The 19697-nt window shown below is 43.2% G+C and overlaps 1 protein-coding gene across 10 annotated transcripts in view; it reads left to right on the plus strand.

Moving 5' to 3' along the window:
* Positions 1-19697, plus strand: part of gabpa (GA binding protein transcription factor subunit alpha) — a 55382-nt gene that overhangs the window by 24129 nt on the left and 11556 nt on the right. For 4 of the 10 annotated variants that reach the window (XM_069889017.1, XM_069889018.1, XM_069889016.1 and 1 more), the window contains 7 exons: positions 913-1008; positions 1990-2137; positions 7387-7471; positions 10119-10370; positions 13213-13407; positions 17136-17192; positions 18751-18801. In XM_069889017.1, coding sequence (XP_069745118.1) covers positions 938-1008; positions 1990-2137; positions 7387-7471; positions 10119-10370; positions 13213-13407; positions 17136-17192; positions 18751-18801 — 859 coding nt within the window. In that variant the 5' untranslated portion in view covers positions 913-937. The remainder of the gene's footprint in view (positions 1-912; positions 1009-1989; positions 2138-7386; positions 7472-10118; positions 10371-13212; positions 13408-17135; positions 17193-18750; positions 18802-19697) is intronic. The other 6 variants (XM_069889020.1, XM_069889021.1, XM_069889025.1 and 3 more) reach the window with 6 other exon arrangements.

Genomic DNA, 19697 nt, shown 5'->3' on the forward strand with positions numbered 1-19697 from the left:
TAATCTACACACCCCCCACCCCCCCCCCCCCCCCCGGTATGTTTCGAGTGAATTCTAAAGATTCAAAAGAATTTTTGAATCCTACGTGGCAAATTATTTGCTGATGACTTTTAAGATTTTTGAGGGGAAACACCAACAGTCTGATGGTGACTTCAGCACACAAAAAAGGCAGGCTGTTCCTCTTGTTTCCTTACAATAGATCAGGATGTAAAGTTCAACAACAATTCATCTAATCCTCTCTGAAAGGGCCTCAAATTCCTAAATCCAGGGTGATGGAAAAAGCAGCACTTGGTTGAAGTTTACAGAAATGTAAAATCGTCTCTTGGTATCGAAATGGCTTTAAACTTCTGTTTCTTTTTCTGTAACCTCCACAATACATTAGCTTTACCCTGACCCCTCCTTTCCACATCCACCCCGCCACCTCACTGGATTAAACTGCTGTCTAAGTTTGTGATTTTTCACCTTGGATTAAAGCAGAATTGAACCCAGCCAATTCAGAATTGTTCAGTCTCAGCCAAGTTTGCAGGGGAACAGCTGCAGTGAGTGTTGGCCTTTGCACCCCTTTCATTGGAAAGATGAAAGTAAGACACTGATTATACTGGAAAGTGCTCACGTGGACCTTGAGGATCGAGCAGAATCACCATTGATTTCTATTTTTTTCTCTGCTCCTCCCTAAGGCTGAATCCTCTTAATGCATTTGCTATTAATGCAAATAGTTAATGCCTACCCAAGAGCATCTTAAAACTTGCACGCCTTCAGTGTGAAGATTACAGAAAAATAGAATGAAAGTGGCAGGCAATGGGGGAGTTGTCGAGTAGGCAGTTATGACTAGTGTTTATGTGTACCACTGCAGCGCCTCTATTTCTTGTGTTTTTATTTTTCTGATTAATACCTATTCTCCTTTCCATGTAGGTTGTGAGTTGCAAATCCCACAGCCATGACAAAAAGATCAGCAGAAATAGAAATAGAAATAGATGGCGAGGAGAAACGGCATTGCACAGAGGAAAGGTAGGCTGCAAACATTGGTCAGAACCTTTACCTTGGCTAGTTTTCAGTTGAGTACTTTGAAAAAATATTTTTTTTACCTTTACATTGTGATTTTGTTTTGTTTAAAATACAGGGAAAAAAAATCCTTACCCCCCCCCCCCCCAACACCCAAAACCATTGATTCAAGAGGGAAAATGGGAATGTGTAGCAGCACAGAACGCTAAAGCACAAAAAATAGGCCATTTGGCCCTTCTAGTCTGTGCTGACATTTTGTTAGTCCCATTGACCTGATTCCATTCCATAACCCTCCAGACCTCTCCCTTCCATGTATCTATCCAATCTGTTCTTAAAACCCAAAATTCACCACATCAAATGGCAGCCCATTCCATACTCCCACCACTCTCTGAATGAAGAATTTTCCCCAGTGTCCCCCTGAACCTTTCTCCTTTCTGCTTAAAATTATCTTTCATATTTATCTCCTTCCCCACCCCCACCATTCTGTCTATACCTCTCATAATCTTGTAAACCTCTATCAAATCTCCCCTCATTCTTCTTTACTCCAAGGAATAAAGTCCTAACCTGTTTAATCTTTTCTGCAACTCAACTCCTGAAGACCCGACAACATCCTAGTAAATCTCTGCGCTCTTTCAATCTTATTGATGTCCTTCCTGTAGTTAGGTGACCAGAACTGCACACAATACTCCAAATGTGACATGAGGAATTTCACTGCGTTAATCCATTGTACTTCACGTTTGTCACAAAACTCTCATCATCCTGTAGAACTGCATTCGAGTATTCCATTGCACTCCTTGGGTGCGCCTGTTATGCAATGGCAAGAACTTTTGGTGAGTGTGTCATTCGCTGCAGCATTTCAACTTTCTAGTTTGCTCTTGCAGAACAAATTCTTCTTCAGAGGAATTAGATTGTCATGAACATGTCTCTGCCACAGGTTGATGATATCACTCGATTGGTTATTCTCATTTCTTTCATTTTTTTCTTCAGCATTGCAGAGCAGACAACTATCGTGACAGCAGAGTTTGTGAGCCAGTCTATTGATATCAATGAACCTGTCGGTAACCTCAAGAAGCTGTTAGAACCACGTCTTCAGTGCTCCTTGGAAGCACACGAAATTTGTCTTCAAGATATTCTGGTAATTAATTAAACGATGCAGGATTATTTGACAAACTGCCAGAATTTGAACTGTTTGAATAGAATTAAAATTTCTGGTTAAAATTGCAACTCTGAAGAAAAAAAAAAAAAAAAAAAAAATTGCAACTCTGGGGGCTCAGAGTTTCCATTTCCCTCAGCGGGCCAGCCGAAGTTCACTGAATAACTCTTCTATATCTCCCTTCAAGTTGTAATGGCTGGAGGTGGAGTGCCACTTGACTTGAAGGCATTTTGATTTAAGTAAATGTGAAATGCAGGTGTTAGAGATTGGACTGGTCTAGGAAAGTAGTGTTTGTTTTCCATCCTTGAAATCTGAATACCGAGCTCCTAATTCTTACTGGCTCCTTTTCCTTCCATCAGCACGACCTCTGAATTGCCTTCACCTCAAAATCTTCTGAGCCTAGAGGGCCGTTAGCCTCAATATAAAGGCTGCTGAGCTGAATTAACTCTGCTGAACAGCAGTGATCAAGGGGAGGAGGGATGTCTAGGTGATGGGAGGGGGAGGGGGGTGCAGAAAAGAGGAGAGCAGGTTGGTAGAAACCAGAAAAGTTAATGTTACTGCCATCTGGTTGGAGAGTGCCCAGATGGAAAATCAGGTGGTGTTCCTCCAATTTGTGGGTGGTCTTGGTGGGATAGTACATAAGGCCAGGGAGAGACTTGAGTGTGGGAACATGACACAAAACTGAAATAGTTGGCTACTTAAGTGCCAACTATTAGATCTCTGTCACTGTAGTGGATGGAGCGAAGTGCTCAGCGAAACAATCTCCAAGATAGACCTACTTTGCCACACGTAATGGGTTCATCCTCTGAGCAGTAGAATATCTGAGGCTATTCAGATCAATCCAAATGTTGTTAGGGCTGTAAACCAAAGTTTAGGTACCTCACTTCTAATCCTATGTGGCCAACCTCCGGGTAGCATTGTACCTTCCACTGTTCTAATTTCAGATCCTGAGGCTTCAGCCTTTGCACTGCCTGTTCTGGAATTCTCTGCCTTCAACCCATCCTCCGTGTCTCATCAAATTTTCAACAACCTCCTTCAAACTGTGCACGTTACTTTTCATATGTGTATACACATATTCCATATCTGCAGATAGATGCACATTTACACACACATCTCTCAGAGGTCCTCTAATCGCCACTTTTTGCATGGAAGTTCAGCTTGTTTTTGATCATTGAGTTTATTTGTTCATGCGAATCTAATATGAATGTCGGTGACTATAGATTTCATTAATCTATTTTTAATAAGACACCATCCAATTACAAGCAAGTACAATCTGATTTTAAATAGAATTTCATCTTTATGGTTTTTCCTGAAAATTATGGCTGTGTTAAATATTGTATTTGTGCATTGTTTTACCATCTCAATGGGTTGGCATAGCAAACTTTTAAGGTTCAGATTAAGGATGCTTTCAGATTGGGATGGCATTCACCTGTCAACGAAAAGAATGCAGCAATTGAGCTTTTTCAAATTTCTGAGGGCTTTTGCAAAGTGAACACTTTTGTGGCTAAATGATAAATGGTCATTCTCTGAAATTGTTACATTGAGGAAAACTTACTCTGGGTCATTGCTTTTCTATTGGAAATGAGGAGGCAGAAACTCTGGTATCTCTTTAAAAGAAACTGGAATGAGTGACTTGAGCTTGGGGATAAAAGTAGTTGTGAGAGTATATGGCAGATTGATGTGTGTTGCTTTGCTTTCACCATGAGCTAGAGCCTTGGGCCAAATCATTTCCCTCATTGCTGTCTATTTGCATGCTGTTAACTCTCTGCAAGCCTGAAAATAAATGTCCTTAGAACATAAAACATGACAGCATAGTACAGGCCCTTTGGCCATCAATGTTGTGCTGACCTATAAATTCCCATTTTTAAAAAAAAAACTAAACTCCTCCTACTTCATTCGCCACTATTTTTCTTTCATTCAATGTGCCTGTCTAAGAATCTCTTAAATGTCCCTAATGTTTTAGCCTCCACCACCACTCCTGGCAAGGCATTCCAGACACCCACAACTTTAAAAAAAAAAAACACCTCTGATGTCTCCCCTAAATTTTCCTCCCTCCTCTTTGTACAGATGTCCTCTAGTGTTTGGTACTCCTGCCCTGGGAAAAAGGTGCCGGCTGTCTACCTTTTCTATTGCCTCTTGGCCTCTAAGTTACCTCTCCTCCTTCTTCGCTCTAAGTCCTTGCTCTGCTACCCTTGCCTCATAAGACTTATTTTTCAATCCGGGCAACATCCTTGTAAATCTCCTCTGCACCTTCTCCATAGCTTTCGTATTCTTTCTATAATGAGGTGACTAATGTGGTCTCACCACAGATTTGTAGTTGTCACATGATCTCTCGACTCTTGAACTCAATCCCCTGACTAACAAAGCCCAGCATCCCATCGCCAAGGTTCCATGAATCCCATGCCTCATGACTTACTAAATGAGTTTCTCATGGAAGACCTTGTCAAATCCCTTAACTAAAATCCATATATACCACATCTACTGCCCTACCTTCATCAATTTCTTTTGTTACCTCCTCAAAAAAAACTCAATTAGTCTTGTGAGGCATGACCTTCCCCTCATAAATGCATGCTGACTATCCCAGAGAAAACTATACTTCTCTAAATGTTTATTAATCCTGTCCAATAGTTTGCACACCATTGACCTAAGACTCACTGGTTTGTTATTCCCAGGATACTCCTTATTACCTCCTTTAAACAAGGAAACCACATGGGAACCTTCATTAAGCTTATCTAATTATTATGGAACAACTTGGCAGCACATGTTACAGTGACGTGCTTTATTTCTGCATGGAAGTTTATTCCCCTTCCAGCAGAAGGGACTCCAGGAGCAATTTATTTTTTGTTTGCACTAACAGTTTTATTTTGCCTTTTGGATTATTACCAATTTGTATATTCTGCTAAATTAGCATTATGGTTTATGGGTAAATACACACAAATGCTAGAGGAATTCTGCAGGTCACGCAGTGTCCATAGGAAAAAAGATATATAACCAATGTTTCAGATCTGAGCCCATAAGGAGCCTTCTTTATCTCCTATGGATGCTGCGTGACCTGCTGAGTTCCTCCAGCTTTTTTGTGTATCTACTACAATCGCAGCATTTTCATTTGGTTTATGAATTTGGTTCCACAAAAGTGCTGGAACAGAGACTGTGGAGGAAGCGTTGAGTATGTTTGCCTTCATCGATCAAGGCATTGTGCCAGGGACAGGGACATCATATTGCAACTGTGCAAGTCATTGAGACCATTCGAAGAGAAATGTGTATAGTTCGATTCATCCAGTTGTAGGAAAAATAATATTGATGGAAACCATGCTGGAGAAGAAAAAAAAATCACAATAAACAAAAATGCTGGAGGAACTCGGCACATCACGCAGCATCCATGGAAAGCAGTAGGCAGTTGCTGTTTTGGGCCTGAGCTCCTGTTCAGGTATGCAGAAAATTAGACAGACACCCGAATAAGAAAGTGGGGAGGGTTGTACGAGGTGGAGCACAGGGTAGCTGGTGATTGATGGATACAGGCGGGAGGGATAAGAAGAAAAAGGAGCTACAAGGTAATTGTGGGAGAGGGCTGAGAAAGATCCTCCCTAGTAGGAGAAAAAAAAGGGTCTGGGGAGCTGGAGGAACGGAGTCAATGAATGGGGGAAAGTGGGTCTGTCTGGTTGGAGATTGCCAAGACTGAATGCTAAGTGTTTCTCCAATTTGCATGTTCTCTCAAGCTGGCAATGCAAGGATAAAAGAACACTGAACACTAAAGGGACTGCTCACACTAACAATCCAAGACTCTCATATTTATGAACAATATTTATTGAATCCTTGTCCTGCATGTTGTTTTTGTATGTGTGTTATGTCTGGTGGTGTGCCTGCTTATTTTGCAACGTGGACTGAAGAACGCTGTTTCGTCGGGTTGTACTTGTGCAATCAGATGACGATAAACTTGACATGACATGGACTGACAAATGGCCACACAGTGTGGAATTTGAGTGGCTGGCCTTTGGCAGGCGTTGCTGTTGAAGCAGATCGAGCAAAGGTGTTCTACCCCCTAGCAAGAATGTTACCAGGACTCAAGGACTTGAATTCTAAGGAGAGGCTGTATAGGCTAGGACTTGGCACTCCAGAGAGTAGGGGGCTGAGGGAGAACCTTGTAGAATTTATAAAATCACGAGAAGCATACAAGAGGTAAATATTCAGTCTTTCCCCCAGAATAGAGGAACCTAAAATTAGAGGGGAGAGATTTAGAAAGGACCTGAGGGGCACCTTTTACCACACACAGAGTGTTGGGTATATGGAAGTAGCTGCCAGACGAAGTTGTGGAGCAGAGTGCAATTACTCTGCAACTACAATTATCTGAAATCGGATTCTCCGAAATCCTCAATTATCTGAATTTTTTCAGAGGAAATCCGATCTCACGGGTTGGGGAAAAAAATTCACTCGACGTGAAATTAGAATGACAATTGTCCTCATTTCAGTTAACTCTCTCCCCTCTCTTTCCATTTCTTCTTTACCTTCCCCTATTGACTTTTTTCTGAAACTCTCCCTCTCAAACTGGATGCCACTGCCTCCCAGCTGCAAGTGGTGGGAAGAATCCTTCATCATCAAGGCGAGCAATCTCCCAGGCAGGAGTGGGACCTATGGCTCAACGGCCCTCCATTTCTCACTCCTTCCCTTCTCTCTGTCCTTCCATCCTTCCCTGCCTCCCTCCTCAGCACAATGGAGCTCCCAATGCCGAACCTGCCTATTACCGCACATGCAAATCAGACTCCCCTGTGTCCATGTGTGGTAGGCTTAGTCAGGAGCTCCAGTGACTGGGGAGGCAGGAGCTCGCCCGTGAGTGTTCCACTGGCCCTGGAAGCCTCGCTGGGGATCCGCAGCAGTTGGGGAGTGTTGGGAATCGGCGGTGGCCAGCTTTTTTGTGAAATAAAACAATGCTTTAATGCTTAAAAAGCCTTCCCTTGTTGCTTGTTGTTGCTACTGAGCTGGTTTTTCTTTTAATTACCAGTTTTCCGGGAGGGGAAAAAAAGTTTATCTGACCATTTTTGGATATTCAGAGTTGTACTGTATAAAACAAATTTAAATTGATTTATGGACAGGCACATGGGTCCAATGCAGGCGTACGTGACCAGCTTGGGTAGACAATGACCAGCACAGACAATTTGGACTGAAGGGCGTATTTCTATACTATAAACCTCTGACTTTGTAAAATGTGCATCATGAGAACTCGTCTCTTTTCATAGCTGGATCCAAATCGAAGTTTATACGATCAAGGAGTTAAAACTGATGGCACTGTCCAACTCAGTGTGGAAGTAATTTCCAGACAAGGTAAGCTTGTTCTAGATTGCATGCTGGGTTCATGCCCAAGTACAGACCTGTAGTTCCCCAAGCAGAAAGCATTAAACCAACCAGGCTGATTCGTCAGTGCCAAACTGGAAATCTATTGACATGATCATAGAATGATTGTTGATTTTTATCTCCTGTCTCAACCTGCCTTTGTCCTGTCTGAATGGGGCACAGGAGCTGCTGTACCAGCCCTTATCCAAACTTGCTTGTCTAGCTTTGGGTAATGGCAGTGAATACTGGAGGTGGGTGGGGCAGGACTCCAATCAAAGACAGCTGCCAACGATCAGATGTGCCAGCTTTCTAACATTCCCTGCACGCCATGAATTTGTTTTCCTTTCATCTTTATTCTCTTTTGCCCATTGCCCAATAAAAATTAGCCAGCTTGGTTTTGAGGAATAGTGTCTGAATCATTCCTTGGTTTTTGCAATTGTTCATTCACCATGAAATGCAAGGAATGGGGATTTGCGCAGGAATGTAAATTTAACACCTTTGTGCATGCACCCCTGCCGCCCAGTGGAATTTGTGAATCTCTGCATCTAAACTCAAGTAATGTGTTATTTTAGTCAACTATTGGACCAAGCCATGCCCTTATTTCCCTCCTGCACATGTCCCAGCACAAAAATAGGTCACACAGCTCCATGTCTGCTATGAGGATGGTTATAGAGGTACCGGCCCGTTGAGTTACCACTGACCATCATCCACCCACTTACACTGATTCTATATTAATCCCATTGTTTTTAAATTCCCTTCACATTCTCTTCAACTCTCCCAGATTCTCCCACCTGCTTCCATGCTAGGTAAATATCAGTGGTTAGTTCACCGACCAACCTGCACATCTTGGGAATGGGGAAGAAACTGCAGTAGCCGGAGGAAATCCACATGGTCATAGAGAGAATGTGCAAAATCCACACAGACTAGGTCGAGGTGCTGTATGGCAGCAGCTCCATCGACCACGTCTCATGCTTCCTTTGTGATCCTCTCTTGCACTAATGAAAATAACTTTGTCAGGTCAGGCAGCAGCTGGAAAGGAAAAGGCTTGTGAAGTCCTTCCAACTTTTTCTTTCTTCATCTATAGCTTTTTTTAATTTCAATACAAATGCCTTTCCATCTCTTTTCAAACTTTCATAATGTTAAAGTTCTCCATCACCCACCCCTTAGCCCATTCTCTCCAAAATTCTGGTGAAACAAGAGGCTGTAGATGCTTAATCTTTCAGCCTGAAGCTTGCAAGTCACCTTTTCCAGGGTTTATAAATCTGTTTCTTAATATAGACATTAGAACATAAGCAACTGACATTTCTAACGAAGACTTGATGCAGATAATCTGAAGTGATTCATTACCCTTGGTCACACTTTCATAGTTGAATCCGCTGTTTCAAAGTGGGTTTCTAAGCCACTTCACAGAGAGCGAAGAAATAGAACATTACAGCACAGTGCAGGCCCTTCAGCCCATAATGTTGGACTGGCCTATGAACATGTAATCCACAGCAATCTGTACCTATCTTGTACCCATTATGCTCTTTTTTTAAATCCAATAAATTTTGTAATTTGTCAATGCTTTTTAGTGATTACTTTTAGCTCTTTTAGCTGATCTCATGTAAAAGTCAAACCCCATCTTTGCTAAAAAATCTGGAACTTTCCATATCTTATTTTTATACAGCTAGTCTCTCACCTCAGCCCTGGCTGTATACAGGCCAAAGCTCCCGACGCCTTGATCATGAACTTTACCTTGGCTCCAGCCAACCACAAACCAGACCTCCCACCCCTTCAGTTGTGAACTTTCACCTTGGCCCAGGCTGGAGCTCCCAACCCCCCCCCCCCCCCATTATGAACTTTCACCTCTGACCCGGTTGCCCGCAGGCTAGATCTCCTGATGCGGATTTCAAACCTGATCCTGGCTGCTCACAGACCAAAGCTCCCGACTCCTCTGATGATGCAGATACTTTACCGCGGTCCCAGCCTCCCTCATGCTAGGATATGTGTTTTGATGTGTAGACTCTGTATAATTACTTTAATTAATTGGTGACTGGGATTCAAGTCTGAATTTCAGCCCCTCAAAAGTAGTATCCATTGTAAGAGTTGACCCCATAAATTTAATATTTAAAAAATGGTCTGAAAAATTCTAATTTAACACGTATATACCTAATATTCATGTGCTTAAATTCCTTGGCCCCTTTTTGTTCTTTAATTTAACAAATATTATTTGGCCTCGTTCTTCCTTCCCATAATGGACCACCTAGTATTTATTTAGACAGCACAGTAACCTGCCCTTTTGACCCACGAGCCCACGCCACCAATTAACCTGCAACCCCTGGTACATTTCGAATGGTGGGAGGAAACCGGAGCACCCCCCTACCCCCTCCCCCCAGGGAAAACCCATGCAGATACGGGGAGAATGTACAAACTCCTTACAGACAGCACAGGATTCGAACCCCAGTCCCGATTGCTGGCGCTGTAACAACATTGCGCTATCTGCTACGCTAACCCTGCCATCCATTGATGTTCATTCATTTTCTTTTGCTAATTGCATGCCATCTTCACAAATTTAACAACACCTCTCTACAGGTTGCCAATAGTTTGTTGGTAGGGAAGAGTGGGCTTTGTTCTTTTATTAAAGTGCCATTACTTTTAGCAGGAGTGGAGCCGAAGCTTAACATCCTAGAGATCGTTAAGCCGGTTGAAACAGTTGAGGTGGTAATTGACCCAGATGCAACAGAGCAGGCCGGTGCCGAAGCCCAGTTGGTGGAAGAAACACAGGTCATCACCTTGGACGGCTCTAAGCAGCTAACAGCGATACCAGACGAGACTTCAGAGCAAGTAACGCGATGGGCTGCTGCCCTCGAGGGCTATCGGAAAGAGCAGGAGCATCTTGGAATACCGTACGGTATGTGAGGACGCCATTCAGCCCCCCCAGTCCATACTACCGACTGCGCACGCTAGCCTGCTCCCATCGTTCTTCATTTCTGCTTAGCCTTCTGTTCTTTGTTTTGTACCAAAGTGGATCCATGCTGTTTTCCGTATACAATTCGGTAACAGGCCCTTTTGGCCCATGTTGTCCAATTACTCAATTGACCTACACCCTCGATACATTTTGAATGGTGGGAGGACCCAGAGCAGCAATATTCTTACTGGCTCCATCCTTGAGGACCCTCATCACCCAGGCCTCTTATCCTCAAGGACCCTCATCACCCAAACCTTTGTACTCCAGGACCTTCACCATACCTTCTTCTCGCTGTTACCATCAGGAAGGAGGTACAGGAAGCTTAAAGACAAACTCCATTGGTACAAAAACAACCTTTTCCCCTCTCTACCATCAGATTTCTGACTGGACAATGAACCACAGACAAAACTTTTCTTTTGCACTTATTTCTTTTTAAATGTTATTTATAGCAATAGATGCACCTATGTGCTACTGCTAAACAAGAATTTAATGACATGCTCAAGATGATAAACTCTGATCCCTTATTTCGGTTTTTTAATATCGTATCCTTCTCAGTGAGGGAATGTGAAGAGTCCCTTGTCAATTTGACCATTTTCAGAACAGCTGTTTGGACAGTGAAGATTCCTTTGTTGCATCCCAAAAATGTGCCTTGTATCACTCCAATGGAAGCCCCTATTAATATATCAGTTACACAATTTTCCATTCCAATGCCAAGTATCCAATGGTTCTTCTAAATGTGAGTGGAAACTTGAAAGTGGTGTCACACTGTTCAGAGTTAATTGAATAGCCTGTTAGTACTCCGTGCTGAGGCAGAAGAAAATAACCATCTGGGTGCACTACCAAATAATCATTCGCATCGGGGAGCTGTAGAGTGGGAATGAATCAGCTCCTTGGCAGGCGAAGAAAGAGGGGAACTAAAAGCCAAAATGTCAAGTGGGAAAAGACTTTATCTGTTTGTCTTTCACAATTGCCTTGTATGTTTAGGAATTTATCTCCAGGATTCTGTATTGATCTTTTTGCTTCCCCCCCCCCTGCCCTCCACAAGTGAATTGAGTCCTAATTCTCCAATTCTGGGCCCATTCAGATCTGTTCTGTGGGGGGGGGGGGGGTTGTAATAAAATTTAGTGGCCCAGTTTTGGCCCCAGTTTCTTCCAACATTTACAACAGCCCATATCCTTTTTTCTTTACTCTTTTAACTTATTCCAGGCAATGAAAGCAGAAGCCAGGATTTTTAATTTGCCATGAAGGATATGGATGTTGCCAGCAAGACAGCATGTGTTGATGCTCATGGATGAAGTTGGGAGGAAGTCTGGGGAAGAGCGTCCACCTAGAACAAAGATGAGGAGGAATTTTTTCAGCAGAAGGCAGTAAACCTGTGCAATTTGTCACCACAGGTGGTTGTGGAGGCCAGATTGACCAGTTCTTGATTAGTCAGGGCATCAAAGGATATGGGGAGAAGGCCGGGGAGTGAGGCTGAGTGGGAAAATGGATCAGCTCGTGGCTTGATGGGCTGAATAGCCTATTTCTACTACAATGTTTTATTATTTGTGGCAGTGGGTAGAACTGTTTGGAAGCCATGTTGTAGCTGCATAAAACTTTGGGGCTGTACTTGGAGTATTGCATGCAATTCTGGTCACCCTATTACAGGAAGGTCATGGGAGCTTCGGAGGGTCTGTGTGATGGGGAGAAGTTTGGTAAACCTGGGTTATTTTCTCTGGAGGCCAAAGGAAGTCCTGATAGTTTATAAAATTAAATGGCGGGGCAGATTAGATGGGCTGAATAGTCCATTTCTGCTCCTATGTCTTGTAGCAGACAAATTTTGGGGCGACAGAGCAGAAAAAAAATCGATGCATCTGATTTTTAATCAAAATTATTTGAGTAGGATCAGCATGCCTTCTCCTTTGATCATCAAATTCTAGCTGGCTAGCGCAAGACTTTCTAACATAAATCTGGCCATGCCCTCTTCATACTGCTACCATCAGGGAGGAGGTGCAAGAACCTGAAAACAAAATCCCGACGGTAAAAAAACAGTGGCTTCCCCTCCGCAATTAGACTTCTGAAGGATCAATGAGCCACAGACACTTGCCTCACATTCTCATTTTGCAGTAATTTATTTTTTTTAATATAATATATGGCAATATTTACACCTGTGGATACTGCAGCAAAATAATGAATTATGTGACTAGTTCATGATAATAAATTCTGATTCTAATTCCTGGTCCAGAGAGACACAATCAAACAGCATGAAAATGACCCATCCATCCACCAAGTCTTTTCTGATCATCGAGCATCCACTTACACTAATCGATTTTATTCTCACCACACGCCCCTCAACTTTGCTCACATGACGTCTCCTCTCTCCAACCCTCTCTGAAGCTTTTGACATTGACACTGGTGTTGGCCGTATTATAATTGTAGACATACAGCATGGTGACAGGCCCTTTCATCCCCCCCAAGCCTGTGCCACCCAAACACCTCAATTAACCTATAATCCCCGTATATTTTGAAGGGAGGGAGGAAAGCAGAGCATCTGGAGGTATCCCGTCCAGTTGCAGGGAAAATGTACAAGTTCCTTACAGCGCCAGTTTAAAACTTGGGTCGCTGGCACTGTACTAGGATTTCGCTAACTGCTGTGCCATCCTTGCCGCCTTTTGCTAACTGTGCCACGTGTTCTAGCTGTGTTTTAATCTTGCAAAGACTGCATTTAAATAAAATTAATTCAGTTACTTTTTTTTACTCTTTAGAGGATGAATTTCATCTCATTTTATTCATTGACCTCCTCTAGATCCAATTCAGTGGTCAGTGGACCAAGTGCTGCACTGGGCTGTGTGGGTGATGAAGGAGTTTGCCATGATTGATGTGGATGTAAAGGAATTGAGCATTTTGGGGAAAGACCTATGTTCCCTTAGTCAGGAAGAATTCTTGCAGAGAGTCCCAAAAGGAGAAATTCTGTGGAGCCACTTGGAATTATTGAGGAAGTGTGAGTATGATCCCAGTGCTACAAGTTAAAGTTTATTTATCATCCGATTGGACGGATGCAGCCCGACGAAGCAGCATTCTCTGGTCCTCAGTGCAAAACATTGTGAACACACAACTAGACATAACCCACATACAGACAAACATTACGCATGCAGGACAAATATACATGTATAAAGATAAATGTTGTTTAGTACAATAAAATACTTGTTATCCAAAATTTAAGTAACCAGCAAAAAAAGGAAAATAAATAGGTTTAAAATTGGTGCACCTTGCCATTTGTTTGTCATTCATGCAACACGCAATCTCAAACAACTGGCACTGGCTTCTACCAATCCCCATATGTGCTGGATACTGGCAGTTAGTGTGAGTATTTCCTTTGGTCATTCAGCATTCTTTCTCACTGCCCAAGGGAAGAAGCTGTGCTCCCAGCCTGTTGGTCCTGGCTCTGATACTCCTGTATCTCTTTCGGATAGCAGAAAGATTCTGTGAATGGTGTAGTAGAGCTCCTCAACGATTTTGCATCCCCTCTTCAGACAATTGGGGGGGGGGGTGTGGGGGGTGGCAGCAGGAGACCCTGGTGATCCTCTCTACCACTCTTGTGGTCCTAAGATTGACTTCCAATCCACTTCTCTACAGTAACAATACCACATTGTGATACATCCTGTAGAAGGTTCACATGATGGTGGCCGGTCGCCTTTCCAGCTTCAGTCTCCTCCGGAAGTGAAGTCGTTGTTGCGTCTTCCTGAGAAGTGAGGAGATGTGTGTCCATGGTAGGTCACTTGTGAAGTGGACTCTGAGGAACTTGGTGCTCTCTACTCTCCACTACTAAATTATTAATGTGTTGTGGAGATGGTCATTTCTGGTTTTCCTTCATTGTGCTCACATTGAGACTGGTTGAAATAAAACATAGAAATGCTGGAATAACTTGGAATGTCAAATAGCATCTGTGTAAAGAGAAACCAGTGAACATTTCAATCAATGACTCCACCCCCCCCCTTTCTCCCCTTCCCCCCACCAGAACTGAGGTACAAAACAAAAGCCAATAAAGAGCATAACTTCTGTCCAGTAGATAGATATTTTGTATAATAGACAAGAAAGGGACTTAAGCATGATACTGAGAAATGATGAGAGAGAAGTTACCTGAAGTTGGAAAATTCAATGTTCACTCCAGAGGGCTCAGTCCAGCGAGATTTCACAACCTTCTCAAAGGAACATTGCATTTTACAACTTGAGGCAAACTGCTCTCCCATCATTTCCCATGCTAACATCCTTTTTCTGTCTTGTTTCTTTGCTCCTTGTCACCTGATCTTTCTTAACCTATCTCTTAGGCTTTTGTCCTGCACTTCACTCTTCTCCCCAGCTCTGCTTTGAAAGCCCTTAACCTCACCATTCTTCCCCCCCCCCACCCCCCCTTCCACCTTCACTCACTCACTCATGCTCTGCCACTGTCCTGAAACAATTTCTTATTTATTTTTCCCCACAGATGCTACCTGACTGGCTGAGTTCTTCCAGCACTTTTGACTTTGTTTCCGGTGTGTAGTAAATGTACTGTTGTGTATTTTCAAGCGTTCTTATCAGATGGCTGACTGGAATTTTATTTATGGAACTTTACCTCCAACTCTGCTGCCTTTCAAAACCTAGTGTTGAGCTTGTTTTATCCATCTCCCCACATCAACTGACCTAGATTGGCTGCTGCTTTGGCAGTTTTAGATCCTTGTTCATCTTTTTTTTTAAAAGAATTCAATGGCTTTGCCCCTTCCTCCCTCATTAATATTCTTCAGCCCTTCCACGCAACAAATTTGATCTTTCTAATTTGAAGAACAACAGCACTCGCATCTTCCATGATCTATTCCCCATATTTAAACTCCAGAACACTTCCCTCTAAACTGCTTAAACGTAGCTCTTTTTTCGAGGTTTTAGTTGCCCATTCAGAGCCAGCTCTTCAGCGCTTGACGTCCTGTTTTGCGGAAACTGCCAAAATGTTGGGCCTGGAAGTCAGCCTGAAGAAAACTGAGGTCCTCCATCAGCCAGCTCCCCACCATGACTACCAGCCCCCCCACATCTCCATCGGGCACACAAAACTCAAAACGGTCAACCATTTTACCTATCTCGGCTGCACCATTTCATCAGATGCAAGGATTGACAACGAGATAGACAACAGACTCGCCAAGGCAAATAGCGCCTTTGGAAGACGACACAAAAGAGTCTGGAAAAACAACCAACTGAAAAACCTCACAAAGATAAGCGTATACAGAGCCGTTGTCATACCCACACTCCTGTTCGACTCCGAATCATGGGTCCTCTACCGGCATCACCTACGGCTCCTAGAACGCTTCCACCAATGTTGTCTCCGCTCCATCTTCAACATTCATTGGAGCGACTTCATCCCTAACATCGAAGTACTCGAGATGGCAGAGGCCGACAGCATCGAATCCACGCTGCTGAAGATCCAACTGCGCTGGGTAGGTCACGTCTCCAGAATGGAGGACCATCGCCTTCCCAAGATCGTGTTATATGGCGAGCTCTCCACTGGCCACCGTGACAGAGGTGCACCGAAGAAGAGGTACAAGGACTGCTTAAAGAAATCTCTTGGTGCCTGCCACATTGACCACCACCAGTGGGCTGATATCGCCTCAAACCGTGCATCTTGACGCCTCACAGTTCGGCGAGCAGCAACCTCCTTTGAAGAAGACCGCAGAGCCCACATCACTGACAAAAGACAAAGGAGGAAAAACCCAACACCCAACCAATCAATTTTCCGCTGCAACCGTGTCTGCCTGTCCCGCATCGGACTTGTCAGCCACAAACGAGCCTGCAGCTGACGTGGACATTTACCCCCCTCCATAAATCTTCATCCGCGAAGCCAAGCCAAAGAAAGAAAAGTTGTCTAGCCCAATATCTCCTTTGATATTAAACTGATAATTCTTAGTGTATTGAGGCATTTAATCCTGACTGAAACCCAAACCCTAATACACTTTGATGCTATTTGCAGAAGGAACTGTATAATTTGTTTTTTGCCAAGTTATCCAGTGCTCAAGAGACGCTTGTTGAAGTCTAACCATCCCATATGTTTAGAACTACCTGCACACTCAGTAGCTGCACTTTGTTCCATTTACAGCAGAGGTGCCCATCGCCCATTTTTATGTGGCTCGTTAGAAAAAGGATGGAGGCACTACTAGAGCTGCTGTAACAGCAGCGCTGCTGCTGGTCTAGACTCGCAGAGAGCAATGTCTCGGTGTTTCCTCTCAGGATCCAGCTGCCCAGACTGCCTGTCGTTATCTTTGTACAGGTTTTAAACAGCCTGTTAAAGGAGCCGTTGGAGGTTGAAAACTTGGGTGCTTAATATTGTTTGGCCCGTGACTCCTTGTATTTTTCTGTATGTGGCCCACAACCCAAACATTTGGCCACCCTTGATCTACAGGATGTACTGCAGCAACTCACCAAGTCCCCTACAGGAGCACCTTTTATGTACTTCTAGGTGTTGGATGTGACTAGTTTGGTATGCATGTTATTAGCAACGCGCTACTGCGGATGGATTACCTCCAGCACCTCTTCTTTGCCCCACAGAAATCAACCCTCCAGTTACCCATGCAGAGCGCCTAACTCAGCACAGACCTATGATTGAAACTAACACTTGTGGACAAATGAAATATGGTTCCCATCGCAGAATTTAATTGCATATTTAGGATGCAGTCAATTAAATTAATTAAGCTTGTTCCTTCTCGACAGATGTATTGGCAAGCCAAGAGCACACGGGTGAAATAGCCACTGTTACTATTGACCAATGTAAGTACTTGAGACAACATAAAGCCTCTCTGGATCTGTCGTGATACTTAACTGATGTTTACTGTCATTGTGGCCATTCCAAATGGCCCAGTTCTACACTGGCTTTAAATTATTTTTTCTGGATACGTCAATGAATCTCCAAAACCTTCAATTTTAGGATCGTACAATGCCACAGCTCAGAAAATAGGCCATTCAGCCCTTCTAGTCTGTGCCAACCATTATTCTGCTAGTCTCATTGACCTACTCCCACTCCATAATCCTCCAAACTTCTACCATCCAAGTATATATCCAATCTATTAAAACTCAAAATCGAGCCCACATTAACCACATCAGATGGCAGCACATTCCACTCCCACCACACTCTGAGTGAAGAAATTTGTCCTAATGTTCTCCCTAAGCCTTTCCCCTTTCAGCTTAAAACTATGACCTCTCGTATTTATCTCCCCTAATCTAAGTGGAAAAGCCTTCTGTCATCTGTCTAAACCTCTCTTAATCTTGTAAACCTCTATCAAATCTCCCCTCATTCTTCTTTGCTCCAAGGAATAAAGTCCTAACCTGTTTAATCTTTCCCTGTGACTCAAGTCCTGAAGACCCGGCAACCTCCCAGTAAATCTCTGCACTTTTTCAATCTTACTGATATCTTTCCTGTAGTTAGGTGACCAGAACTCCAATAAAGAAATTGTGCTTAAAGCACCAGAGCATCACCATGTAATATTGCCATGAAAACATTAAATCAGCTTCAGCTGGTAACAATTGCTCCATTTAGAACTACATCGATGAGCCACATTTTTGTAGTGTCTTTCAACTGAAGATTGTCGAGCCAAGATCAACTCCGGTGAAAATCCAGAAACAAATTTTGCTGAAGTGTGATCACTGATGAGATGATGTTATAATTTGGTGATTGTTTAAGTCTGTTGTTTAACAAGAATTTTACATTTTGGGACTACCTTCTGCACTTCTACTCTTTTCAAAGTTGGGATCATTACAACCAAGAGCAAGTTCTTTTGTGTTTAATTATGGAGATGCTTTAAATTTCTTCAATTTTAATCACAAATCCTGGCTTGGAGTATCCATCAGTTAATAGTTAAACTCAATAGTTTGCACACCAGGTATTATATTTACAATGTGAGAAAAGTCAGCTTCCAAAATATCGTTTGCGAGCTTGTAAGTGCAGCTGTGATCAGGATATGACTCCGGCTGTTTGAGTGAACGTGCACTAGTCTGGAATGTTCCACACAGGTTGGCACAGTCCTGTGAGATATTATATCAAAGAAGCAGCAGCCTCAGGTTGTCCTTTGATGTACCGTTGGCCATGGACCATCCAGAGAACCGTGGTCACTCAGGCAGAGACAGCGACAGAAGGACAAACTGCAGCAGCTGAATGCCTGAGGTGTGCTGAAACTTCCTCGCAACAGCACTCACAAAGAGATGAGGCAGGCATGGCTTTAAAAACTGGCTGGAGTTCAATGCAAGCACTATGGTGACCAAGTGCCTTCCTGTGGGGAATTGGAGGGATAGACTTCCAGGATCTAAACTCACTCTGAATCCAATCTTGCAGGTTCAGAACCATCAAGGCAAAATGGGGAGACTCCATTGGACCCCAAGACTGGTCAGTGGCAAGAGATAGATGTTTAATTTTCCCATTTCCAAAAAGGAACCACATGCTCTAGCAAATGCCAACCTATGACCATTGAAATATGCCTGTAGCTGGAAAGATGTGTGAGGACACAAAGTGAGGACATGGGTGGAGTGTCATGGAACAACAATTTATTGTTTCATAATTAGAATTTTGCCCTCTGAAAGATTTTGGAAGTAATATCTTTACGCTTGGAAACCTGAAACCTGTTATATGCTGGTGACTGAGATCTAAAATTTAGACTTGGATGGTGAGCACTGCAGCCATATTAAATTTTTTTAAAAAGATTAAATTTGGACATACAGTATGGTACAGGTCCTCTGTCTGGCCCATGAGCCTGTGCTGACCAAGTAGTCCAATCTTAACAACAGCCTTTAAGTTTTGGAAGGTGGGAGGCAACTGGAATAGCCAGATGAACAGTAGACTAGGAGAACATTCAAACTCATTATGGGCAGCATTGGATTCGAATCTGAGTCACTGGCATTGCAATAGCATTGTGGTAACCGTGCTGCCCAATTGGGAGACAAAGCTTCAGATGGTGAATGAGGTGCCAACCTAAGTCCTTCTTTGTCCTTTATGGAGTTTAGCTTCTTGTTGGACGTCCTCATCTAAGCAAGTGGAAGATATTCCATTATGCTTCCAACTTTCCTTCCCTGTTCTTGGGGAAGATTCTTTGGGAAGTCAGGATGTAGCTCATTCACTGAAGGGTACTTGGTCTCTGACCCGATCTCTGGTTACACTGTATGTGGTGGTATAGTTGAGACTATAATCAGTGCTGACCCCAGCCCCAAGCCCACTCAAGGTCAAGGTGGGTGGTTAGATTTCTTTTTGGAGATAATCGTTGCTTATTTTACAGCATGGTTATTGCA

This window comes from Narcine bancroftii, chromosome 7 (assembly GCF_036971445.1).
Source record: "Narcine bancroftii isolate sNarBan1 chromosome 7, sNarBan1.hap1, whole genome shotgun sequence".
NCBI lineage: Eukaryota > Metazoa > Chordata > Chondrichthyes > Torpediniformes > Narcinidae > Narcine > Narcine bancroftii.